The sequence below is a fragment of the Rhinopithecus roxellana genome, chromosome 14, assembly GCF_007565055.1.
Source record: "Rhinopithecus roxellana isolate Shanxi Qingling chromosome 14, ASM756505v1, whole genome shotgun sequence".
In the NCBI taxonomy this organism is placed as follows: Eukaryota; Metazoa; Chordata; class Mammalia; order Primates; family Cercopithecidae; genus Rhinopithecus; species Rhinopithecus roxellana.
In genome coordinates this window covers 51,295,372-51,323,292 of record NC_044562.1, presented here as the reverse complement: position 1 = coordinate 51,323,292, position 27,921 = coordinate 51,295,372, and the positions used below count along the sequence as shown (strand labels likewise).

Genomic DNA, 27,921 nt, shown 5'->3' with positions numbered 1-27,921 from the left:
TATTCTGTTCTCTAATTCTTTTAGTATACCTCACCAGCTACAGTTCTATCTTTATCTCATTATTACCGACAGTATTTAACACAATTGTTAAGTATATAGTGCAAATACAACTACCACCTGTTAATGACTACAGAAACTTTGAAAACCCTTTCACAAAATTTTGTTTTATTAATTGCTTCAAGACCTCGAAGAAAAAAATTCTCAAATAAATAAAAATTTTCATGAATAAATATTAATAAATAAGTAGGTAACTTTAGAAAAAGGTTAAAACAATATCTATAAAGTTGAAAGGTTTCTGACTTATCAATGCACTATTTCATATACATACATAAATATATATTCATATATAACTCAGGAAATTCTAATTAGAATTGAGAATTCAAGAATCTGGAATTCTACTGGCTTATTTAACAGCAACATGTGAATTCAGAAAACATGTAAGGATTCATCTAGACCTCAGGTTTTCAAATATCTTACTGTGACCTACTGCAAGACATGCATCTTAACACTGCATATATGTAACTGAACATTTCATGCATATATGTATGAACATGCATATATGTAACTGAAACATTTCACGAAGCAATATACATATTTAATACATACAGTGTACTGTTTTTTTCCTATTATTTTCTTCCTCTTGTCCTTTCTTTCCCTCCCGCTTCTTTCTCTAAACTTTGACTACAACCTAATAAACTGATTTCATGACCCTATTGGGTTGCCACCTGCAAGCTGAAATACATTGATTTGCTACAATCTTCTCACTTTGTATATAAGGAAGCTATGACTCAGAGACATTAACTGGCTTGCCTGGTGTCCCTAGTTAATACTAATAGGTATGAGAAAAGAATCTGGGTATCATAAGTAATTTTCAGTTCACTATTCTTTGCACTTCCCAGTTCATTATTCTTCTTTTTTTTTTGAGACGGAGTCTCGCTTTGTCGCACAGGCTGGAGTGCAGTGGTGCGATCTCACTGCAAGCTCTGCCTCCCAGGTTCACATCATTCTCCTGCCTCAGCCTCCTGAGTAGCTGAGACTACAGGTGCCTGCCACCATGCCCAGCTAATTTTTTGTATTTTTACTAGAGATGGGGTTTCACCATGTTAGCCAGGATGGTTTCGATCTCCTGACCTCGTGATCTGCCCACCTCAGCCTCCCAAAGTGCTGGGATTACAGGCATGAGCCACCGCGCCCAGCCTGGTTCATTATTCTTAACACTAATCCAGTTCTACTAATGCTTTTCCTTATAAAACACTGCATAGTCATTAATAATTAAATAACAAACTAATTACTGAGTCAACAAACAAAAACAGTTAATATTCTTTCTTACTTGGTAAAGCGTATTTCCAGATGAGAAGTCAAATATTCTCGTGGGGTAAAGGTATGTTCCCAAACCACCATGTTTGGTACATAATTTATAGAGAAGCATAACTCAGAAAGTGCAGTGTGCAATTTATCAAGGCTGAAAAAAACATGAATAAACAGTTAAGTAAAATGTTCAACATGTCATCATAGGCAATAAAAAATTAATTTTATAAATATATCAATCTTATTTGGAGATAATGCTTACAGAATTGATTTTTTGATCTACTAAACTGAGAAAGTTCAAAATTTTTAAGGTTATAACATGTAAGAGCAATATTCTAAAGATGGCATCATTTGTTTCTACCTTTAGGTAGTAATGACTATACTGACTTAATGTACAATAGGTAGAGCTTATTCTGCACTCATAAACATAATCACTTCCAATTCCTGCAGTACTTTTTGTTATAAGAGAAGGAAAGTTGTCTATAAAAGGGCAATGGCTTGCTCAATGTAGCAAGAAAGTAGGAACTATACTTTAAACAAAAAATATTTATCGAGTTATTACCCACCTACTCCTCCCCTCCAAATAATTAAGCAAGCAAACAAAGATCCCTGAATGCTACCTGGTCTGTTATTTCTGTTTTCTGTTAATGACATTGGGGATGTTCTAATATATCACAAACATGCCAAAATAAAATCTCAGCTATCTGATTTTAAATAAATTAAAAATTACGGATTGCTTATAATGTACCACAGAAATTTTTTTAAACATATAATTGGCCTTCAGTACTTAGTATAAAAAGACAAATATCACCTATTACATAAATTTTCTTCTAAAGGCCAAAATCTGTATTTTGAGATGAAATAAGCAACTAACAGGTTAATGAAGCTCAGAAAGATTTTTTAAAATGGCTGGAAAATGAAGACTATACAATTATTAGCATTTCCTCAGGACTAATGTCATAAAAAAAAATGAAATAAATATTTTATCTGGAACAAAAAGGTATAATGTAAGTGGACACTTACTTGGTCACAACCAGCCTGTTTTTCCTCATGCTCTCAACACCTGGTTTCTCCCTTTCAGGTTCCCCTTTCTTACCAGTCTGTTTTTTTGATTTCTTATTCACTGCTTGACTGATAGTTTTGGCACAATGCTTGGGCAGCAACTAAATTTAGAGAAGAATGAAATCTTACATTATACCAACTACTATGAAAGCATACTAACTATTCAAGCAAACATTAGCTGAATCCAGGCTACGTTGCAAATATCACAGCAATATTAAAAGACAGAAATATAAGTGAGATATAGAGCTTGCTTACCTAGCTTGGGTAATGCACATAGCTTGGTGGAAAACAGAAACGGGTAAATCTTGTGTGAAGAAACATATCATAGAGGAAATTCAGAGAGGCTTATTTAAATTACTACTAAAAAGACAAGTAAAAACATACCAGGCAAGCAAGGAATGAAAAAGAACATTTCATTGGAAGGATTAAATAGCCTTTGGAAAAAAACTATGTAAAGATAGGATGGTTCAGAGCTGTAGTGAGAACTACTGTGTGGTGGAGCATGGCGTGTAAGGTAAAGTACAGAGATTTCAACTATTAGGAAGGACCTTGAGTGCCAAGCTAGAGGTTGGATTGTAAACTGCAGGCAAAAAGACAGCAACAATTTTTTTTTTTTTGAGACAGAGTCTTGCTCTGTCTCCCAGGCTGGAGTGCAGTGGCGCAATCTCCGCTCACTGTAAGCTCCGTCACCTCCCGGGTTCACGCCATTCTCCTGCCTCAGCCTCCCGAGAAGCTGGGAGCTGGCTAATTTTTTTGCATTTTTAGTAGAGACAGGGTTTCACCGTGTTTGTCAGGATGGTCTCAATCTCTTGACCTTGTGATCTGCCCGCCTCAGCCTCCCAAAGTGCTGGGATTACAGGCGTGAGCCACTGCGCCCGGCCAACAATTTTTTAAAACAGCCACAGCATAGGAGATATTTTATGTTATTATTATTATTTTTTTTGAGATGGAGTTTCACTCTTGTTGCCCAGGCTGGAGTGCAATGGCACAATCTTGGCTCACTGCAACCTCTGCCTCCTGGGTTGTCCTGCCTCAGCCTCCTGAGCAGCTGGAATTACAGGCGCCCGCCACCACACCCAGCTAATTTTATTTTTGTAGTTTTAGTAGAGATGGCGTTTCGCCATGTTGGCCAGGCTGGTCTCAAACTCCTGACCTCAGGCGATCCGCCTGCCTTGGCCTCCCAAAGTGCTGGGATTATAAGTGTGAGCCACCATGCCTGGCCATGAGGAGTTTTCTAAGGCTAATTCTGATACTGGCAGAAGAAAACACTGAAAAAGGAAAACTGTAACAGAGCTACTAGAAATAGTTCAGACAAGGCATGAAAAAGGGATAAGAAATAGGCAAGTGTAATAAAAAAAAAAGTTAATGGGCAGATCTGAGACAGCCTTCTCAGATAAAATTGAAAGGACTCAGTAACTTAGATGTGTGAGAGAAGCATGACACAAGAGCTTTCTACCTAACACATCGTTAAGATCAATAATTAAAAAAAAAACACACACAGGTACAAGTGAGAAATAACTGATTTCACTTGACAGGTAACAAAGCAGGCAAATGAGAAATGAGAACATTTTAGGTAGAAGGAGAGCTTCACTGTACATTACAGTAACCACATGTGAAATGTGCCCAGTCCAAATTCAGTTGTGTTGTAAGACAAGATAAACACCAGATTTCAAAAATTTAGTATAAAAACTATACAATATTTCATTCATATGATTACATGCTGAAATAATAACATTTTGGGGTATATCAGGTTGAATCAATGTTTTTAAAATTAGTTTTACCTGTTTCTTTTTAAGTTTTGTGTATGGCTACTACAAAATTTTAAATTACATATGTGGTTTGCATAATATTTCCATTGGACAGTGCTGGGCCAAGGAAAGTTATTTAGTCATTATACCTAGATAGTAACTAAAGCCATGGGATTGGTATTTGGGGGAAAAATGCATAAGAAATTACATTGCATTTGTATTGTAACAAAGGAGTTCCTTCCTAAAATGAAAATTTCTAAGGACATTTGCAACTTCAAGAATATTAAAGAGACCAGAGTGTTGAATATTTATAACACCCTTCATAAGAGACAGAGCTACTAGAAAGGCTGGTACATCTTGTCACACCAGATAACAAGAAAGCTCTCAAATGACTATAAGGACTCTACTAGCCAATGATGAGGCAATCTGAGCTTTAATCTGAATTATCAGTGGATTGAAAATCACCAAATATGCTTAATTCCAGTTCTTTTGCAACTTTCAATGAAATAGCAGAATCAGGTGCTAACACTACACACACAAAAAAAATATACTTGTCTCCTGATTAAAGAACACAAACAGTACACAGAGTCTTGCCAAAAAGTTTATATTTAAGAAATTATACCTGTTAATGGAGTTTCACAGCAGAGGTATGAGGTTTACTAACAGCGTGGGAACTAAAGAACGCAAAGTAAAACAACTGGCTAAGGGCACATTTTCTTGCCTTCACACACAAATTTCCTATCTGTTGGAAACACTTAAATCATTACCTGGTCACTAAGAGTACACTGTTCTGTGCAAATATCAGTGATCAGATTTCGAGCTTGTTTGGCCATTTCATCTAGGAACATATTACATAAGGAAAGACTGCGATCTCCAATATGATGTCGCTGTTAAGGCAGAATAATAATAATACAAGTTATAAAGAAAGTACTTTGAATTAAAAAGACTTCTAAATAGACATGGAAAATTAGGCTAAAGGTACATTCCGCAACAAGAAATAGGGGTGGGAGATGTTAAAAATTGCTTTTGGCTCTTGTAACAACTAACTCACTATACTGTATTTGAACATAAATGACAAAGTATTTGGTGATTATGAAAGCAATGTATAATTGGGAGGAGTCTTAAAAAATCAGTATTTTGCTTAACATGAAAAACTATATATTTAATTTTCAAATTCCACAAAGTCCTATATCCAGTTCTTAAATGTTAAAATAGTAAACATATAATGTGAAAGGAAACAGATTTAGAGTACTGTTTCCAATCTTATTTCATTTAAAATCTGTGTCTCTATAAATGTATAAATTGTGACACAACTTCGTAATTGTGTAAACAGGAAAGAAGAGCTCAAATATTTAAATAAAATGATGAGAAATCAATTTGGTAATAGAAAGTCCAAGGCATTCAAATCTCTAAACTCAAACCCCATTGCTCCCAGGAAGAAAAAACAAAAAAGCTGATCGTGCATCCACCTCTACAGGATTCTCTTTTTAGTTTTAGTGGGTTGCAATCGTTTGATGGTTTTTTCTTATCTATGGTAACTGGAATGTTGAGTATAAAACACTGTAAATTTTTGCACTATACATTTGTAATACTTTACAAAGAAAAAAATTTTTTAAAGTTTTCCTGCCCTGACCTTCCATAATCATATATGTAGAGCTTACATAGAGTATTTCTATGATGAAATGTAAAATACATAATATAAAAATACTTGAGCATACAAAATTTTTCCCAGATCTATTATGATATCTAACGTATTTTATTTAAAATGCCCTGTAAAACTTTAATAGAAAGTAAAACCAAAAACAAAATTTACAACCTGATATAAATATTGGTTCACCTTAGGAAAGATTTCAATTAATAAACACTTAGTGTTTTTTTAATCAAATTCTGACTCCTGAAAGATAAGACATAAATCTTCTGCTATTAATTTTCCCTGAAAAAAGAATACTGAATTAAGACTGCTCAAATTTGTTCTTTACAGACACTAACTTATTTAAAATACAAATCTGACTTCACTACTCCCTTTCAATAGCTCAGAAATGCTTAGATGGAGAAAAACTAAGGTTTAACATGTCTTACAAGTCTTTTCATTATCTGACCTCTGCCTTTGGCTACGGTGCTGAGAATAAAGTTTAGGGGAACAACGGCAGAAGCAAAGAGACCACTTAGATAATCCAGGCAAAAGATGAACTCCACTTAAAGTACATATGAAGAGTATCGTAAATCTGAACTGTAATAATTACAAGAGCAATGGAAAGTAGAGGATGGATTCAAGACACGACATATAAATAAAATTAGAAGGACTTTTTATGGGTAATTTATTGAAATTTGATGGTGAGGAAACAGTTAATACATCTCAGGTGTCAAGTTTGGGAGAAAAAAATCTATTAAATCTAAAAAATTTATAAACGTATTAAAATTGGTGGTATTAATATCCTCATAGATATAAATTCTAAAAGTATTCCCTAATAAACTTCCTGTAAGCGAACTTCTGTCTCAAAGTTGGCTTCCCCTGGAGTACTGGCATACAATCTGCAACAGATGTTGTCTAATGCTTAAAGAAACTGATCATGTTCCTGCTATCTCTAAGTTTCTTTTCTATAAGTTCTGCAATTTTACGTAAAGGGACTAAACACTAAGTTAAATTATAATAAAAAAATACATTATTTAATCTTTACATTCTTATCACACTTAGAAAATATTTCTTCTTTAAAGATTAGAAGGAACACTGAGTACATTTTTCACAGATACTTGGCATCAACAAAACTACCAAGCAGTTCAATTACTCTGCAACTGTGTGTGTGTGTATGCACATACATGTATGTATGTATCCCACAAATAACAGCAAATCTGGATTTTGCTTAATATATTTATTAACAATTTAGTAATAACAAGTTAGTGAATCTCTCTGACTTGTTTATGCTTATTCAGTAATCCATAAATTTAATTTTTGAGTCCTTTCCATGACAGTTAAAGAGGAAAATTAAGTATACAAAATAAATTACTATATAAATCTTTTCCACAGATATTAATACCTGATCCACCATTTATCTTACAAAAGGTAATTCCAAGTGACTTTATGATATGTTCTTATTATACTTATGTTTACTTATCCATATACTTATTAAACCTATGTATCTATTCAAGCACTTTTCTGATTCTGCAAAGAGATGTATTCGATGGGAAGCTAAGTTAGATAACTACGACTATAAATATTTGGTTGGCTACAGGTTTGAACTAGTTTACTTTGCATACCATATAACTCACAGTAGTATACTGTAATTACCTCTTCTGGACATAGTTCATGCGTGCAACTCATAAAATGAGTGCAAAGTAGTGGAAATGCAATTGAGTATCTTGATTGAGAGGGTAACTCCAAACACTGTTGAAACATCTTCTCAAAAGCACGACTATAAAAACTATATAAACAAAAATCAGAATCACAATTTTTACAGTTAAAATAAGTTTTCTGATATAGTACCTTATAGTTAATTTGATTCAAGTGAATGAATGATAACTGGTAGCACTGATTTAAGAAGAGAATATTTTTCCCCCAAAGTATCTTTTACACACCAGTAATTATCCCAGAGTAATAAAAATATTATTTATATAACATTAACAACATTTTAAAAAATAATAAACTATAATCTATGGCCCCTTACATAATCAAATTTCATCAAAGCTAAGTCACTATAAATAGGAAAAAATACCACTATTATGGCCGAGTGTGGTGGCTCATGCCTATAATCCCCAGCTCTTTGGGAGGCCGAGGCAGGTGGATCACTGGAGCCCAGGAGTTTGAGACCAGCCTGGGCAAATGTGGCGAAACCCTGTCTCTATTTTTAAAAAAAAAGAAACATTATTTTATGAACCACTAAGAAAAAAAAACATTGCCAATTAAATAATCACATGCCATCAATTTTTTTTTTTTTTACTTTTTTTTTTGACAGGGGACACTTTGTTGCCCAGGCTGGAGTGCAGTGGCACAATCACAGTTCACTGCATCCTTAACCTCTTGGACTCAAGCAATCCTCCATCTCGGCCTCTCACGGTGCTGAAATTACAGGCGTGAGCCATGGCACCCAGTCTGCCATCAGTTTTAATTTGCATCCACATTGAAGATGTTAAATCTAAATGTAAAAGAATGTGAGTCAATAAAACACTGTGTATCTTAGAGTAATAAGACAAACAGAAGTAGTAAACATTTCTCTATTTTAGATGTGACAGGCAAAACTAGAACACAACTGTGAAAAAATATAAATAAAATCTAGGTATGACCGAAAATTACAAATTTCAAACATGATTCAAAGTGCTTTTAGTTCCAAGAAAGGGGACAGGATTTTCTAATTGTTGTATTTTTCTTTTGTAATAGGATCCTTTGCATAGCTAAAAATTTCTAAACATATAATGTTCCATGTTCTACCTAAGGTAGACTTTGTGTCAGACAGACAGTAGTCCCAGGCTCCAAATAATCCTAAAAATTCTTGCAAATTTGACCTGTGATGTGTCTAAATCTAAAAAGTGTATTTCCTAATGTGTTTCATTATTTCCTTTAAGAGGCATGCTTTCTCTACCCGGCAATTTGAATTTCTTCTGCAATACTGCTAATTCAAGCCTTCCTAACAAACTGCCAAAATCAACATAGATTATTACATTATTTTCCAAAATCAATGCAGTGAGAAGCTTTTCATGATGATCTCTACCCAATACATAGAAACCACTATCACTTTCCAAAATCAATGCAGTGAGAAGCTTTTCATGATGATCTCTACCCAATACATAGAAACTACTATCACTATCCACTGAGATCATTACAGCATTTTAGAAATCAAGAGACATACTATGTTATTCCAGTCCTCTTCCCTAAAGTAAAAAAAAGGTCCAAGACGCAGAAAATAGAGTTGATATTATACACCTCTGAAGCGAGAATACTTGAGTTTGAATCCTAGCCCCACTGTTATTTATTTATTTGTTTATTTATTTATTTATTTCTGAGACAGTCTCGCTCTGTCACCGAGGCTAGAGTGCAGTGGTGCGATCTCGGCTCACTGCAACCTCTGCCTCCCAGGTTCAGGCGATTCTCCTGCTTCAAGCCTCCCAAGTAGCTGGGACTACAGGCATGCACCACCACGTCTGACTAATTTTTGTATTTTCAGTAGAGATGGAGTTTCACTATGTTGGCCAGGCTGGTCTCAAACTCCTGACCTCAGGTGATCCACCCACCTTGGCCTCCCAAGTGTTGGGATTATAGGCGTGAGCCACCGAATGCCTGGTCACCCCACTATTTATTAATCTGATCACAACCAAGTTGACTTATTCATTCAAAGATTTATTAAATAACTACTATGACAGACACTAACAAAACAAATTATAGCCATTAAGGACCACATTTTCTGGGAAGAAGAGAGGGAAGAAAAATAAACTAAGTATAACAGACTATAATAGACAAAGAGAAGAATGAAGCACAATGCAGGAAGTGGTCACTATATCATCTTAATATTAATTTTTAATTTAACAACATAGAAGTGAAGTTACCAGGCATTTAATTTCTAATACTTGCTCTATTTGACCCTAATCCACAACATTTCTTTCCCTTTAATCTAATCATGCAAAGAAGGGCCTTAAGGTAATTTGAAGTGACTGTTTTCAACTCCTCAAAAAAGATGTAAGAAATAAAAGTCACATCAGTAAGTTGCTCTTTTAGAGAATTAAAAATAGACATAAAATCCCAACTTGGTTAAACTTCTTTTTGTTGGCACATTTTAATAAAAGTTCACTATTCCCTTTATTCTTAAGGGTCTATTACTGAACTGCCTTAAGGACTATGCTAACACAAAAACAATCAAGAAACATATATTCACATACTAAAACTTTCAAATCCAGATTTAGAGAACATTACAACATACCAAAATATTGAGAGATCTGATGTTTCCACCAACATTTCCACCAAGGAATCTACCATTTTTGTATGAAAAATTATTGTATTCATCATCTTTCCAAGTTCTCTGTGATCTGCAAGGCCAAGTGAAGCCTTAGAGACACTAGTATATGCCTATAAAATACAGAAAAAACAAAAGTAGTTTAGGTAGAGATCAATGACTTTGGACTTGTCATTTTATAGGTGGGAAAAGCATCATTGAAAGATACTTAAACTATTTACTGTGACACTGATAGTAACATCTATTGTGTTAGTTGTCTGTAGTGAGCCTACCTTGAAATTCCTATCAAGAATTTATTTAGTTAACTGAAATACTAATGTCCATAAAACAGTGTCTAATATATGAGTCATTCATATTGAACCTCAAAGGAACTGAAATTACAATATCAAAAGTGTAAAACAATTAACTGTCATGTTGACCATACCAAAAGAAATCTTCAATCTAATTTAAGAGACAAAACACACGCAGAAAGCAATCAGATAAAACTAATATATGAGTCATTCATATTGAACCTCAAAGGAACTGAAATTACAATATCAAAAGTGTAAAACAATTAACTGTCATGTTGACCATACCAAAAGAAATCTTCAATCTAATTTAAGAGACAAAACACACGCAGGAAGCAATCAGATAAAACTAAGTACTGTACATGTTGATTCAATGAAGTTTTAGAGTATACTGATTCACTAAACACTGGATTATATAATACACTGTATTAATTTGACACATTCTAGAAAAGTACTGAAGATAGTAAAAATTGGTGTACTTTGGCCAAAAAAGTGAAAGAACTAAACAAAAATCATTAAGATAGGTTGTGGGGAAAAAAATTCTATAACCGGGATACCAAATCACAAAAAGCAGATCATGTCCATGGATAGGGGACATTTCAGAAGGGCACTGAATAAGAATAGAAGGGGTGCCTACAGCATAAATACTGTTATGACTAGAGTTTGAGTGCAAAGAAGAGAAGGGAAATACTAAAACATGAGATTCAACCAGATCGGGAACAGCCTGTATGCCATGTTAAAGAATTTAAACTTCTTAGTGAAGCACTAAGGGTTCTGTGTGGTGGCCAGTTTTTGTTTTAGAAAGATTACTCTGTATAGTGGAGAAAATAGGGAAGCATGACTGGGAAGGGAAAGGAAGCAGAAATCTATTAGAAGGCAGTAGTGGCAATAAGACAGGATTACGATGGTCTGGTTTTGAGTAATGGTAGTTTAAAAGAGTCTACTCTGGGAAATAATTAGATGTAGTGGGAAATAGAAGAATTATAAATAAGGGTCAGGATTTTGGCTATTGGGAGATACTCCTGCATGGGTCTCATGCTTCCACACAGCTTGCTGGGTGTGTCAAGAAGGCAAGGCCTGAGCCACTCATTATCTAGGCCATTTCTTAGGGTTATACTTGCAGCTATCAAATTTGAGGGATGAGGTAATGTCTCCCTTGGAACAAAGAGTAAGTATGCTTATGGCTGATGATAAAATAGAAGGTTCCTCAAACTTAAGTGTTCCTTATCTGCAACACAAACAGACTGCATGCACAGAATTCATTTTGGCTCCTCTGTACCACACCTGCAGAGCTTAGGGAAATAGCAGAAATAATGCATATATGCTGATGCCTATACTGCTTTCTGTGCAGTGAATTAAGTCTTTTGTCTTTTGTCGCTGACCCAGGAGCTCCATATCTTCTTGCCAGCGTCCATGAAATAGTAAGAGTAAACTGTCACCTTGTAAGTAGGATAAAAATTGAATCTCAAACCCTACCATGGCAAGGGGCCAATAGGTGGATGATGTTACTATTCAAGGAGACAGTGACATCACAAAGAAGACTTTTGTATTTTGCTGTTTTTGTCTACCAGAAAAGAAGGAATGAGGAAGAATGATGTCAATATTCTGATGACAAAATATACTTGACATTTATCACAAACTAAGCCTAGGGAGTTTTACTTACCATTTATCAGCTTTAGAGTATAAACAGGAATTAGCTATAGCTGTGGCCATGAATTCAATAAAGAGTTCCATTAACTGTCCCACATTTTTAAAAAACAGAATTTATTCTTCTCATCAGAACATGGGATATTCTCCAGGAGAGACCATATGTTAGGCCACAAAACAAAGTTCAACAAATTCAAAAAACTGAAATCATATCAAGTATCTTCTCTGACCACAGTGCAATAAAACTAGAAATCAACAAGAGGAACTTCGGAAACTAACATATGGAAGTTAAACAATATGCCCCTGAACAATGTAGAAATTAAGGAAATAAAAAATTTATTGAAAGAAATAAAAATAGAAACACGACATACCAAAACCTATGGGATACAGCAAAAGCAGTAGTAAGAGGAAAATTCATAGCAATAAACACTTATATTAATAAAGTTGAAAGACCAAATAACCTAATAATGTAACTTAAAGAACTAGAAAAGAACAAACCAAACCCAAAGTTAGCAGAAGGAAATAAGTAATAAAGATCAGAGAAGAAATAAAGAAAATCGAGACTAAAAAGAATACAAAAGATCAACAAAATAAAAAGTTAGTTCTTTGGAAAACTAAACAAAATTGACAAACCTTTAGCTAAATTAAGTAAGAAAAAAAGAAAGAAGACCCCCCCAGAAAAAAACCAGAAATGGAAATGGAGACATTACAACTGATACCAAAAACTTCCAAGGATTAGAGATTATAAGCAACTATATGCCAAAGAACTGGAGAACCGACATGAAATGGATAAACTCCTAGACACATACATCCTACCAAGAAGAAACAGAAAACCTGAAAGGACCAATAATATGTAATGAGATAGAAGCAGTAATAAAAAGTCTCCCGTGAGAGAAAAGCCCAGGACCTGATGGCTCCACTGCTGAATTCCAGCAAATATTTAAAGAACTAATACCAATTCTACTCAAAATATTCCAAATAATTGGGAAGGAAGGAATACTTTCAAATACTCATTCTATGAGGCCAGCATTACCTTGATACCAAAATCAAAGACACAAAACTACAGGAAAAGAAACTACAGGCCATCATCACTTATGAACATAGATGCAAAAATGCTGAACAAAATACTAGCACACAGAATTCAACAACACACTAAAAAGATCATGATCCAGTAAGATAAATACAAGATGGTTCAACATATGCACATGAATAAGGACGAAACTGTATAATTTTAAAAGATGCTGAAAATGCATTCAATAAAATTCAACATCTCTTCATAATAAAAACTTTTAAACCAGGTATGGAAGAAAACATAGCTCTTAAAAAACTAGGTATGGAAGAAAACATAATACCTCTTAACAAACTAGGCATGGAAGAAAACAATAAAGGCCATATATGATGAACCCGCAGCTAGCAACACACTGAATCGGGGAAAACTGTGAAAGCATTTCCTCTGAGATTTGGAACAATACAAGGATGCCTGCTTTCAACACTTTTATTCAACACAGGACTGGAAGTCCTAGCCAAAGCAATAAAAAAAAAAGACATAAATAAAAAGCATCCAAACTGGAAGACAAGTCATCAAATTGTCCTTATCTGAAGAAAATATGATATTATATTTACAAAAACCTAAAGACTCTACCAAAACACTACTAAAACTGATCAACCAATTCAGTTTCATGACATAAACTCAACATACAAAAATCAGAGGCATTTCCATGTGTCAATAGCAAACATGCTGAAAAAGAAATCAAGAAATCTCATTTACAGTAGCTACCAAAAAAAAAAAAGCCTACCAATAAACTTCACCAAAAAGTGAAAGATCTCTACAATGAAAGCTATAAAACATTGAAGAAGGAAACTCAAGAAGACACAATGAGATAAAAGACACCTCATGTTCATGAATTGGAAGAATTGATATTGCTAAACATACCACCCAAAGTGATCTACAGATTCAATGAAATCCCTATCTAAATACCAATGACATTCTTTACAGAAACAGAAAAAATAAATCCTAAAATTCATATGGAACAAACAACAACAACAAAAAACTAGAAGAGTCAAATCAATACTGAAAAGTACAATCCAAAAAGTACAAAGCAGGAGGAATCACATGACCTCATCACAAAATCTACTACAAAGCTATAGTAATCAAAACAGTATGGTGTTGGCATAAAAACAGATACAAATATCAATGAAATGGAACTCAGAACACAGAAATAAATCCACGCATTTACTATTAGCTCATTTCCAACAAAAGTGCCAAGAATATACATTGGGTAAAGGACAGTCTCTTCAATAAATTGTGCTAAGAAAACTGGATATCCACATGTAAAAGAATGAAACTAGACCTCTATCTCTCATCATATAAAAAAACCAAATCAAAATGAATTAAAGACTTAAATTTAAGACCTGAAACTATGACACTACTAGAAGAAAACACTGGTGAAAAATGCCAGAATATTGGTCTGGTCAAAGATTTCTTGAGTTAGACCTCAAAAGCCACAGGGAACAAAAGCAAAAAATGGATAAATAGGATCACATTAAGCTAAAAAACTCCTGCACAACAAAGAAGGAAACAATCAGAACAGTGAAGAGACAACCTATAGAATGAGAGAAAATATTTACAAACTATTCAACAGACAAGGCATTAACAATCAGAATATACAAGGAACTCAAACAGCTCAACAGCAAAAAAAAAAAAAAAAAAAAAAAAATCTGATTGAAAAAATGGGCAAAAGTTCTAAACAGATATTTCTCAAAAGAAGACATACAGGTGGCCAACAGATAAATTTTTAAAGTGCTCACCATCAGAGAAATGCAAATTAAAACCACAATGAGACATCATCTCACCCCAGTTAAAATGGCTATTATCAAAAAACAGAAAATAAATGCTAATGAGGATGTGGAGACAGGGGAACTCTCATATACTGCAGGTTGGAATGTGAATTAGTAGAGCCCCTGTTGAAAACAGTACTGTCTGAGGTTCCTCAAAAATTTAAAAACAGAATTACCATATGATTCAGCAATCAATCACACTGCTGGGTATATATCCAAAAGAGAGGAAGTCAACATACTGAAGAAGTATTTGCACTCCCATGTTTATTGCAGCAATATTCACAATTGTCAAGATATGAAACCCAATCCAAGTGTCTATCAATAGATAAATGGTAAATATATACACAATGGAATATTATCATGCCATAAAAAAAAAGAATGAAATCCTGTCTGTTGCAACAACACAGATGGAACTGGAGGAAATTATGTTAAGTGAAATAAGCCAGGCACAGAAAAACAAATGTTCTTACTCCTAAGTGGACGCTAAAAAAATTGATCTCGTGGAGGCAGAGATGGTTATAAGAGGCTGAGTAGGGAAGGGGGGAAGTGGGAATAAAGAAGGATTGGTTAATAGGTACAAAAGTACATTCAGGAGGAATAAGAACTGGTATAGCACAATGGGGCAACTATAGTTAATAATTTACTGCATCTTTCAAAATAACAAGAGTAGATCTGGAATGTTTCCAATATGATGATAAGTGTGAGGTGATGAAAAATATTCCCACTACCCAGATTTGTTCATTATACACTGCATGCTTGTATCAAAATATCACATGTACCCCATAAATATGTACAACTATTATGTATTCATAAAAATTTTAAATTAAAAAAATTAAATCAGAATTTAAATAACATTTTGAAAACAGATTCAGAAGAAATGATTGGCAACAAAACAAGATAATGATTTAACTGCTTGACAATAATGCGGGGAGAAACATGTTACTAAAAAAGAATAGGTTTAAGTAAAAGAATATGAACAACTTGAATAAATCAGAAGACAGAGGAGAAAAGATATTTGAAAGAGCAACTAAAAATGCTTAAGGGACTGATGGAATACACAACAGAATGAAATCACTTAGGAAGTAGAAAAGAATGACAAAAATACAGAGAGAATTCTCAAGAGTAGGAAAAGGACAGAGAAAGATGAAAGTGACCTATAAAAAAAGCAATAACCTTAGAACCAAACTAAATAGGACACCAGCGAAGGCACAAAGTACACTACTAAAATTCTCCCACAGGCTTATTCTTCTGGTCTGCTCTACTCAACCACTACTGGTTATCTATAGAACTCTTCACCACTCTCTGGCCATATGCTTTTACCTAACAATTCTTGTACATCTACCTGAAACCAAAGGTCAGTGATCAAAGTCAGATCATTCATAGTTTTTGTGAATATTTTCCCCTTCTTACAGTAGTACTTTATATAAAGTCTCTTTACTTGCTCTTTACTCATTGTTTGTCCTTTTCTTTTTCCTATTCAAAGCAATTTCAACTTGAAAAATGCTTTATCCCTTCTAAGACTGAAATTAACTGATAAACATATCCTGTCTATGACATCTCTTAATCTTTCAGATTTTCAGCTGCTATTTTTTACATTTTTTATGCTTTGTCTCCATAGCTAGATTATAAAATCCTCAAAAGATGAATGTGCTATTTTTCTACAGATTACATAATACTGCTCAGTATTTTACCTTCTGTATCCTACAGTCTAATCTGTAGACTTGGAACTTTCACCTCTGAGCTGCTCTTCAACACCTATGTAAACCTTTTAGATTCTGGACCCTGCCTGCTACCTTGCACTTTTGTTCTCTACTTCTAGCGAACACTTCTCTGGCTTAGTGGTACGTCCCATTCCTTCCTTCCTTTGTGTACATTGTCCTGTTGTCAATTAAAAAAAAAAGGGGGGGGGGTCTGTATGCAGTAGAAATGGTCTGAGTGACTGCATGTTCTAAACACGGTTAACAGCGATGTTATGCATTGAATTGTATCCCCCCAAAAAAGATGTGCTTAAATCCTAACCCCCAGTACCTCAGAATGTGACTTTATTTGGAATTAGGGTCTTTACAGAGCTAAGCATGTAAAAATGAAGTCATTTGAATGGGACCTAATCAAATATAACTGGCAGCCCTATAAAAAGGGAAAATTTGAACATGAAATATGCAGAGAAGAAAAATGATGTGAAGAAACACAGGGAGAACGCCTTTAGAGTAATGCAACTACAAGCAAGGAACAACAAAGATTACCAGCAAATCACCAGAAGTTAGGAGAGAGAGATGGAACAGGTTCTCCCTTGCAGTCCTTGAAATAAACCAACCCCGCCAACACCTTGCTTTCAGACTGCCAGCCTTCAGAACTATGAAATAATACATTTCTATTGTTTAAGCCATTTAGTTGGTACTTTGTTATGGCAGCCCTAGGAAACTAATATAAGCAGGTACAGATTACATGAAAAAAAAAGTCAGATAGCTAGCTAGTAATGCTCTTATAAAAATCTTACAAAAACTTAAAAAATTTACACAAAGGAATAACCAAGTCTACATTCTTCATGTTCACTCAATGCTTTTTATTTCGCTGTGATTGAAAAAGGCTAAAATTCTCACATGAATACTTCAAATGTAAAGGTGCATTTGAAATGCACCTAAATCTCTAAAATTCTCTGAGTCCAAGTATTGGTTTAGGCACTCCCATAAACCAAGAACAGAAAATTGAAGCAGTTCAAGCTTTGTGACAATGATTTTCTAAGTCTGAAACGTGTATATCCTTTGGCAGAGCAAATTCCACTTCTTTTTTTACATTACAAGTTCTACTTCTGTATTGTTTCATTGCCTTTTTAAAAACAAAGAGGTGTCAATTTTAAAACTTCATTTGTAATAAAAAAAAAACCTATAATATATACACATTTAACAGTTTAGGATGTTGGTATTTCAAGTGTACTTCCTTGATCTCCCACAAATTGGCAAGTTATTTAATACTTTTATTTATAAAAGTCTTCAGTTCTAAAAATAAGCTCCCTATAGAATACAGAACAAAAAGGAGAAAAGTGCTCATGCATTTTGAAGTTGAAAGGAAAGAACCTAAGAAAAGCAAAAGCATCTCAGAGTACTAAGCAGACCGCCAGAAAAGCACAGTCATCCTGAGAGTCATTCCTGAGACTGTATCCATCTAAAAATAGCTTCCACAAACAAATACTTCTTATATTTTCTCTTTTTAATTAAACAAATAGAAATTTTATTTATTTATTTTTAAGAGTAAAACAGGCCAGGCACTGTGGCTCATGCCTGTAATCCCAGCACTTTGGGAGGCTGAGGTGAGAAGATCGCTGAGGCCAGGAGTCTGAGATCAGCCTGGACAATACAGCAAGATTCAGTCTCTACAAATTTTTTTTTTTAATTAGCTGGGCGTGGTGGCTTGCACCTATAGTCCCAGCTATTCAGGAGGCTGACGTGGGAGGACTGCCTGAGCCTAGGAGCCTGAGGTTACAGTGAGTTATAATCATACCACTGTACTCTAGCCTGGGTGACAGGGCAAGACCCTGTCTCTAAAATATAAATAAGTAAATATTTAAATAAATAAATTAAATAGCAAAACAGTACAGAGTACTATCTAATTTACTCATTTGAACATCTAAAAAAATATAGGCCAGTTATTAAAAGAGAGTATTTCTGGAGAATGAAACCGGGAACGGGGCAAACTGAATGTTTTGACTTCACAATGAGTCAAATGACTATATTATGATATAATGACTATTATCATTTAAAAATATATGGATTTTTAAAAGATGCAGATTATTGAGAACACTGGGCCATTTTCCCATAATTACTTAAAATATTTACAGGGCAACTAATTTTTATCATTAAGGTTACAGTATACACCAAAGTGTTAGGCTTGCATTTTTAATGCCTTTATGAACTATTTATATGAGACATATATTAAATGAACACTCTAAGTCTAATAATATTTATTTCTGTTTTTCAGCAAACGGAAGTTTTTGGTACAGATCGTGGTGGTAAACTACGGCCTGTGGGCTACCTGCTGGTTTTTATAAATAGTTTTACTGGAATACAGCCATGCCCATTAAGTTATGTATTGTCTACACTGCAACGGCAGAGTGCAATCATGATGACAGAGACTACATGGCTGCAAGCCGAAAATTTTTATCAGCTGTCTCTTTATTAAAAAAAGTTTGTTGATGCCCACAGTAGATTTTAAATATTTTCTCAAAAAAGATTTTGTGCTTTTACTTTAGAATTAAATATTTGAATCAGGATATCAAGAGAGAGAGACTGGGATTTAAATTTTTAGATATTTTAAAATTATAATAATCTATTCAAAAACTCATATATTGGCTTAAGTTATAAATATATTTATCCAAGTTTAATAATGATTAAAAAATGCTTCTTTTATGGTTAATTATACAAAAGAAATATTTTCAATAGGTATATAACAATGAGTATTTTATAGTTGTTATAAAATTCTTCATGTTAAATAAAATAACAAAACAGAATGACAATAAAAGGTTATTCTTACCTGTAACCTAAACCAATCTAATCTCATTCCTCTGAAATCAAATACTTCCCCATCTTCAACTGTAGTAACAGAAAAAAAAAAAAAGATTACAAAACAAATTAATGTTTTCAGAAATCTATAAGCACATTTTAAATTTTAACAGCTAAGACAATTCTACTTCTGAGTATAGCTAAAAGAATTAAAGCCAGGGTCTTAAAGAGATATATGTACACCCATGTTCACAGAAGAATTATTCAAAATAGTCAAAGGTAGAATCAACTTAAATTTCCATTGATAAATGAGTGAATAAACAAAACGTAGTATCTAAATACAATGGAGGCTGAGTGCAGTGTCTCATGCCTATAATCCCAGCACTTTGGGAGACCGAGGCGGGTAGGTCACCTAAGTGTCAGGAGTTTGAGACTAGCCTGGCTAACGTGGGAACCCCATCTCTACTAAAAATACAAAAATTATCTGGGTGTGGTAGTGTGTGCCTGTAGTCCCAGCTACTCGGGAGACTAAGGTGGGACAACTGCTTGAACCTGGGAGGCAGAGGTTACAGTGAGCAGAGATTGTACCACAGCACTCCAGCCTGGGCAACAGAGTGAGACTGGGTCTCAAAAATGAAATAAATAAATATCATGGACTATTATTCTGCCTAAAAAAGAAAGGAAATTCTGACACATGCTACTATGGCTGAACTTGAGGATATTAAGCCTAGTGAAATTAGCCAGTCACAGAAAGACAAATACTCTGTGATTCCACTTACATAAGGTATCTAGAGTAGTCATGCTCACAGAAACAGAAAGTTGAACGGAGGTTGCCAGGGGCTAGCAGGAAAGGGAAATGGGGCATTGTTGTTCAATAACCATTAAAAGAACTTGTTTTGCCGGGCGCGGTGGCTCAAGCCTGTAATCCCAGCACTTTGGGAGGCCGAGACGGGCGGATCACAAGGTCAGGAGATCGAGACCATCCTGGCGAACACAGTGAAACCCCGTCTCTACTAAAAATACAAAAAACTAGCCGGGTGACGAGGCGGGCGCCTGTAGTCCCAGCTACTTGGGAGGCTGAGGCAGGAGAATGGCGGGAACCCGGGAGGCGGAGCTTGCAGTGAGCTGAGATCCGGCCACTGCACTCCAGCCTGGGCGACAGAGCAAGACTCCGCCTCAAAAAAAAAAAAAAAAAAAAAAAGAACTTGTTTTGCAAGATGAAAATGTTTTGGAGATTGGTTGCACAACAATATGAATATACTTAACACTATTGAACTATACATGCAAAAATGGTTGATGGTCAATTTTATGTATATTTTACAATTAAAAAATAAAAACATTTTAAAATTTAAGAGTGAAGACAGTGAAACAATTCTCAAATCCTGTAAAGATGATGATAAAGGAGACAGTTGTGCTAAGGGAATTAAAACCTTCTCTCCTAAGCTCTCTGATTCTCAGTGTGCTTACATGTCAATTTACAGGAGTTTGAATAGAATTTGAGAGATCCTACGAATAGAAACTTTGGACAGCATGCTGAAGTTCCACAAAATAACTATATAGAAACCAAATATCACCAGAAAAAATTATTTTAGTTTCATTACTTAGACGTGGTAGCAATACAGACTGAACTAAGAAAAATGTTTATATATTTATTACTCAGAAGTTTTCAAGGTTTCCGATATCCTTTATCAAAAGACTAAAAGACTACAAAACTAAAACACACTATCAATCCACCAGAATGGAGTGTTCGAATAATGGCAAGGTGACCATATGACATCAATTTTTGAGACTGACAGATTTGAGCTCAAATTCCTACTCCTGCTTAATAGCTATTAGAGCTTGGCAAATTATGCTTAATAACTGAGAGGTTAACCCTAAAACCCAGAGTTTCCAAATCTGTCAAAAGTAATAACAGTGTTGAAAAAAGAAATGTGGAGTAAACGGGACAACATATATGTAAAGTGCCTGGCACAGACTAAACATTTTACAAATGGCATTAAATACTGTTATTGGTATGCTTGGATCAAATACACGATTTGCTACAAAATACAAATGTTTTATTGTTTTTGTTACAAAATGCTTTTCTTCCTGCTTAATAACTAGAAATATAAAACTATAATTATTATTTTTGTAAACAGCATCACAAACCCATTTTGGATATCTTTGCTTCAGAGAACAATATTAAGACAAAAATAATAGATCATTAGCCAAATTAACTGGTAAATTATCTCCTTAATAATAATCAAATTTGAAAATCTAATTAGAAGAAAATATGCTTTTATTTAAAAGGCTTCTTACCTTGTTTTACACTTAAGGAAGTCATAGTGTTAACAAAAGAGGACATGATGATTGATTCATCTTCAGGGCAAACAGAAAGATTCTGAAAAACAAAAAGACATCTAGTTGGGAAACAATTCAGGTCTATCAATTAGTGGACGGATAAACAAACTGGTATACTCATACTATGGATTATTTTTCAGTAATAAAAAAGAAATGAAATTTTAACACACACTGTAATACGAATCTCAAAACCATTATGTTAAGTGAAAGAAATAAAAAATAAATGATTATGTGTAAAAAAGTACTTTTCTCATACACTTTATAGGAAAATTTATATGGAAAAGTATTTTTAAGGTGAAAGTATAGTATGACTTACTTTCATACTATACTTTGTATGCTTTGTATGGACAAACACCAGTTGCTGTCAGGGGCTTATGAAAGAATGATAAAGGTGTACCATAAGGGTACATAAGTAAACTGTTAAAGGTGTTGGAAAAGTTCTATCTTGAATGTGGTGATGGTAATAGTTGCACAAATGTACACAGCTACCGAAATTTACAACATGCACTAAAAATGAGTGATTTTTATCGTATGTTAGGCCTCAACAAAACTAAGACCTAAAAACCCTTTTCAACCTAGCTAAAAAAATGAATATTTGATAAACTGTATTTAAAGTGGATGCTAAAAAAATAAATTCCTTTTAAAAAGTGGATGCTTAGCTTACAAACAGCATAAATAAAACACAATTTCAAAACTTTATGATGTGAATGAACTGTACACTTAAAAATCGTGAAAATGGTAAATTTTGGCCGGGCGTGGTGGCTCAAGCCTGTAATCCCAGCACTTTGGGAGGCCGAGACGGGTGGATCACGAGGTCAGGAGATCGAGACCATCCTGGCTAACATGGTGAAACCCCGTCTCTACTAAAAAATACAAAAAACTAGCCGGGCGAGGTGGCGGGCGCCTGTAGTCCCAGCTACTCAGGAGGCTGAGGCAGGAGAATGGCGGGAACCCAGGAGGCGGAGCTTGCAGTGAGCTGAGATCCGGCCACTGCACTCCAGCCTGGGCCACAGAGTGAGACTCCGTCTCAAAAAAAAAAAAAAAAAAAAAAAAGAAGAAGAAAATGGTAAATTTTGTTACATATATTTTACCACAATAAAATATTAACGCCTATTGCAATCAACTATGCTAACAGGTTTACAACCTTAGTTCTAAATGTATATGCTAGCAAATGGTGAAAAACATTGTGAATATACTTTGCAACAGAAGAGGGTGGTAAAATGCTCAGACTTTGGAGTTAAAACTTGAGTTTGACTACTGGCTCTATTACTTATGAGCTGTGTGATAATGAGCAAATTACGTAAGGCATTTCTTCTTCAACAAATAATGGTAACTATATCCACTCTCACAGAGGTATTCTACAGATTTGGTAAGATACACTGTCAATAAATCTGGCAATTACTAATATCAGTATGATTGCTGCTGATACTATACTATTACATAATCCAGAAGAAATGCTAAGAATTAATTTTCTCAGTATTAGTAAACTCCACTTTATATAAAAACAGATGAAGTGACTCAGGAATTCTGGTTTACTTTTTAAACTGTATGCTAGTATGAATAAATAATAAACAAGAACAAAAGCTTCTGGCTTATCTGGTAAGAAATAGCTATTCAAATAAAATTATAGTAAGGCAATAATACCCGAAGTTTTCTGTTCCCTTTTTAAATGACCATAGAAAGGAAGTATCTGAGCTCCATCTAGTGGATAAAAGAAGAAACAAACTATAGAGTTTAGAATACTAACTTGTAACAGTATACAATTCAAGGTAAAAAAAAAAATTACATGAACAATTTTTTTCCTTATTATATTTTCAGATTGATTTGAAAAAAAATGAGAACTTCAAAGTATGGTTATTTCTCTGGAAAACTAGCAGCTTTAGAGTAGTCTTTATATAAAAGAGGATTCTTGACTGTTCTTTCTTTATACATTAGCTTACAGTCATTTGAAACATGTAATTCTACAAAGTGAAGCAAAATAAAATATTATTTCCTTAGGGTCAGTTTATTTGGAATAAAATTTTTTTAAATTTAAATAAAGATGAAAAACACTGAATAAGTAAATTATGGAAAGCAAAAAAAAAAAGGCTAAAAACCAATTAAGGAAAAAAAATTGGACATTTAAATGGGAATATCTATATGAAATCTTTATTTACTGGTCATCCTTTAACAATCTGCTTCAAAAAGATTTTTATTCTACTTTCCTTCTAACAGTTAATTATCAATTACATTGTCTCTATCATCTCTTCTGAATCTCCATAGCTTCTGCCCAAGCTCAGGCTCTCATCACCTCTCATTTAGCCTACTGCTGTCATTTTTCTTCTGGTCTCTCTGCCTCCTTACTTGGTTCCCAGCAATCTATCATCCACACTGAACCAGGGTGATCTTTCTAAGTAGTACATCTGATTTATGACTAACCTCCTCTTTCCCAAGGCCCTCTGTAATTTGGTGAGTATACACCTTCATCTTCGGGATAAATAATCGTGTCTTTCCTTGTGTTCACTCTGAGCTTTATATACAGTTTATGCACAATACCTAACACATTGGACTACAGCTGTTTCTTCCCTTCTAGGTAATGATCTCCTCGACAAAATATAAATATGATTTATCGCTTGGCACATGATATTTCATAAATGCTTGTTGAACAAACAAATCAAATACTATCAAAGGCGGGAAGGAAGGAACAAAAGGGAAATAGTATGAGATAGTTTTTACCTGCACGAGTTCATTGAGGACAACAGCATCAAAGCCAGAAAGGTACTGCACGTAATACCTCTGCATTACAGGTCCATATTTCCTCACATGTGCTCTAAGCTCTTCCATGTAAAATATTAATTCAGCAATGTGCCTTTTTTAAAATTTCAAGAAAAATATTTCAAATAATAAATTCACCATTATTAAAGAATATATTAGAGGCCCTAGATCTTATTCCTAAAAGTATTTTTCTTATAAAGGGCACTGTTTAATACCTAATGTCAATTACTTCCTTTTTAAATTGTTTCATGAATAAAGAAATCATGGAAAGCAAAGAAAAAAAGAAAAAAAGCTAAGGCTAAAAATTGACAGCAGAAAATCCAAACTGAAAATAGTGTTCACGGGCACAGTGGCTCATGACTGTAATTACAGCACTTCGGGAGGCCAAGATAGGCTGATCACTTGAGGTCAGGGGTTCAAGACTAGCCTGGCCAACAAGGTAAAATCCCATCTCTGCTAAAAATACAAAAATTAGCTGGGCATGGTGGTGGGTGCCTGTAATCCCAGCTACTTGGGAGGCTGAGACAGGAGAATCGCTTGAACTCAGGAGGTTGAGGTTGCAGTGAGTCAAGATGGCATCACTGCACTCTAGCCTGGGTGACAGAGTAAAACTCCGTCTCAAAAAACAAAAAACAACCAAACAAAATTAAATTTAAAAAAATCAAAGACAGGACATGTTATAAATACATCATCAAAAAATCTCAAATAAAAGAGGATTAGCAAGAAATAAAATTTTTCTGTATGCTCTTATTTCTCTGCTCCATTTTTCTAACTCTTATTGAGATACTGAACTAAAACAACACAAAGACATTTTAATGACACACTGGGTTGCAACTCTACAAACAGGATTTTTATTTAAATGTTTTGTGTAGTAAATAGTTTTAAAAAATGAATTCTGTAAAAAATATTACTGAGCATAGCAAGAAAACAAAAACTTTATCACCACAAAGCATACTAAGAGAAAACAAAAGCCCTAATTTAAAACTAAAGTTGACTTTGCAGTCTAATATCACCTAATGATATATCACAAATATTCCAAGCTCTTCAAAATAATTGTGCTTCAAATATAAGTCTCCAGATTCCCCAGCCCATAAATCAGAATACAGATGGTGCACACCTTATAGTGATTTGGATGTACTATCTTTCTAATTTACAATGGTGCAAAAGCGATACACATTTAGTACAAATTGTACTTTGAATTTTGACTTTTTTTTCCAGGCTAGCAATAGGCAGTATGATACTCTCTCATGATGCTGCCGCAGTTCCCAGTCAACTATGTGATCAGAAAGATAAACAACTTACATTCTTCAGTGTACTATGCTGCCAGATAATTTTGCCCAACTGTAGGCTAATAAAAGTGTTCTGGGCACATTTAAGGTAGGCTAGGCTAAGCTCTAATGTTCAGTAGATGAGATGTACTAAATGCATTTCAACTTAACAATATTTTCAACTTACAATGGGTCTATCAGGACATAACCCCACTGTAAATCAAGAAGCATCTATATACAGAAAATAATTTTTAAAATGTTGCTAACGTACTTATCTATAAAGTCATCTGCACTCTTCTTTGGCATGTTATCTGCATGACGAAGTAGCCAGATGATTTCATCACGGGCAAAGGATAATGCCATAAAAACAAACAGTGCCTGTTTAAAAAAAATAAGTGTTTATTCTTATTCAATGACTAAAAACAAACTCGTAATCTCTTTCTATGTGAAAAGTCATTGGCAAGAAGTGATAATATCAATTCAAAAGAGTGAGGAGACTAACAGGAGAGGACACAAGAGAACTTACAAGTATGTAGGAGAGAGAGAGCATGCATACAAGGGAGAAGAATGCAGGGAGGTATGATGTATGAATGTCAAGTCAGCAAATTCATTCTCCACTAAATATAAAAATCCTTTTATGTAGTCCCTGACTCAAATTTCAGTAAAATTTCATTTAGAAATGTTTTTTAAAATTTTAATACGGCACAATTATTGAAATAATAATTAAATCAGTTACCTTGGGACCTAGCAATCCAGGCTGATCAGAGAGGACAGTAGCCAATTCCTTCAGTGCAGATCTTAAAAACTTGCGTCTTTCTCTGTGCATTGAACCGCTACAGGGAAAGACACCATAATAGTTTATCTGCTTCTACTAAAATTTTTAGTGGCAATTAAAGTAACTAGCATTACAGGTTCAACTTCCAAAGTCTTTTTTTAGGAAGCCAAAGTTCCTATAAAAATAATCTTCTATGTGTTTGTCATTAAGTGAGTTTCTAATCTTACATTTATCCTGCCTTTCTTGTGTTGCTTTTTAAACTACGTTTCTTCTGTTATTCTCCATCTATCAAAATCCTACCCAACCTTCAAGACCAGTCCTTCAAGAAGCATTTCCCAACATTCAGCTATTTATTGATGAATAATTTCTCCAATTTTAGTACCATACAGATTTAAGCGCTTTACAGACTGAAATTCTTGACGGTGACCAGGCCCATGCCCGTAATCCCAGCACTTTGGGAGGTCAAGCTGGGTGGATTGCCTGAGCTCAGGAGTTCGAGACCAACCCGGGCAACATGGCAAAACTCCGTCTCTACTAAAAATACAAAAAATCAGCCAGGTATGGTGGGCGCCTGTAATCCCAGCTACTTGGGAGGCTGAGGCAGGAGAATCACTTGAGCCCAGGAGGCAGAAGTTGCAGTGAGCCAAGATCATGCCACTGCACTCCAGCCTGGATGACACAGCAAGACTCCACCTCAACAACAACAAAAAAAGAAATCCTTGAAGCCAAAAACTGACTAACTGTACACCTTTTTGTCACTTCCATATAGAAATTAACAAATATAACTTAATAAATATCTGGTTATCTATATTCTTAAGTTATATTCCTATTAAATATACAAAACTGAATACACAAGAGCTATAGTCAATAAAGGTATTGGGATGAGATCTACTTGGCACTCTTGTTCAAAAATAGAAAGATGGGGAAAGGAAGGGATAATCATAAATATTCATATACTAGGTATTTTAAAATTAAGATTAGAAAACATTCTCACATATTAACAGAAGGAAAAAAAATCATAAAATGTTCTAAGTATTCAAACTCCTCACACTACACAAAATACACACTGCTCCAAGAAAGTTTTAGAATTTAGATAGGTGCATAAATGTATGTGTATGTGTATGTGTGTGTGTGTGTGTGTGTGTGTGTGTGTATGAATTACGCCTATGCCAAAAACCCAAGTATAAAGAATACACAACACTAGTAATTTTGCTGTGACACAGTAGGTCAGTTTCAGAGGACTCAAATTAAAATCCATCCTCTCCCTGCATGACCTTAGGTTCCAACTCTTAAGTTTCAGTTTTTCATCTATAGAATAAGTATGATGGCACCTGTCTCAAAAGATGCACAATCTTTCATGATGCCTCATATACAGTGCTTCTATGTTACTTTAATTTCAATGACAAGCTCTTTTTACTGACAATAATAAAGTCATCGTATCTTTCCAAGAAGAAAATGA

At 34.4% G+C, this 27,921-nt stretch overlaps 1 protein-coding gene across 1 annotated transcript in view; it reads right to left on the bottom strand.

Annotated features, from left to right (window-relative positions):
* Positions 1–27,921, bottom strand: part of NCKAP1 (NCK associated protein 1) — a 121,963-nt gene that overhangs the window by 36,996 nt on the left and 57,046 nt on the right. The window contains exons 11-20 of the mRNA XM_030916584.1: positions 26,424–26,520; positions 25,959–26,065; positions 24,381–24,513; positions 21,624–21,705; positions 19,357–19,415; positions 10,025–10,170; positions 7,405–7,537; positions 4,886–5,005; positions 2,332–2,471; positions 1,331–1,462 (exon numbers count right to left, since the gene is read on the bottom strand). Of these exons, the coding sequence (XP_030772444.1) occupies positions 1,331–1,462; positions 2,332–2,471; positions 4,886–5,005; positions 7,405–7,537; positions 10,025–10,170; positions 19,357–19,415; positions 21,624–21,705; positions 24,381–24,513; positions 25,959–26,065; positions 26,424–26,520 (1,149 nt within the window). The remainder of the gene's footprint in view (positions 1–1,330; positions 1,463–2,331; positions 2,472–4,885; positions 5,006–7,404; positions 7,538–10,024; positions 10,171–19,356; positions 19,416–21,623; positions 21,706–24,380; positions 24,514–25,958; positions 26,066–26,423; positions 26,521–27,921) is intronic.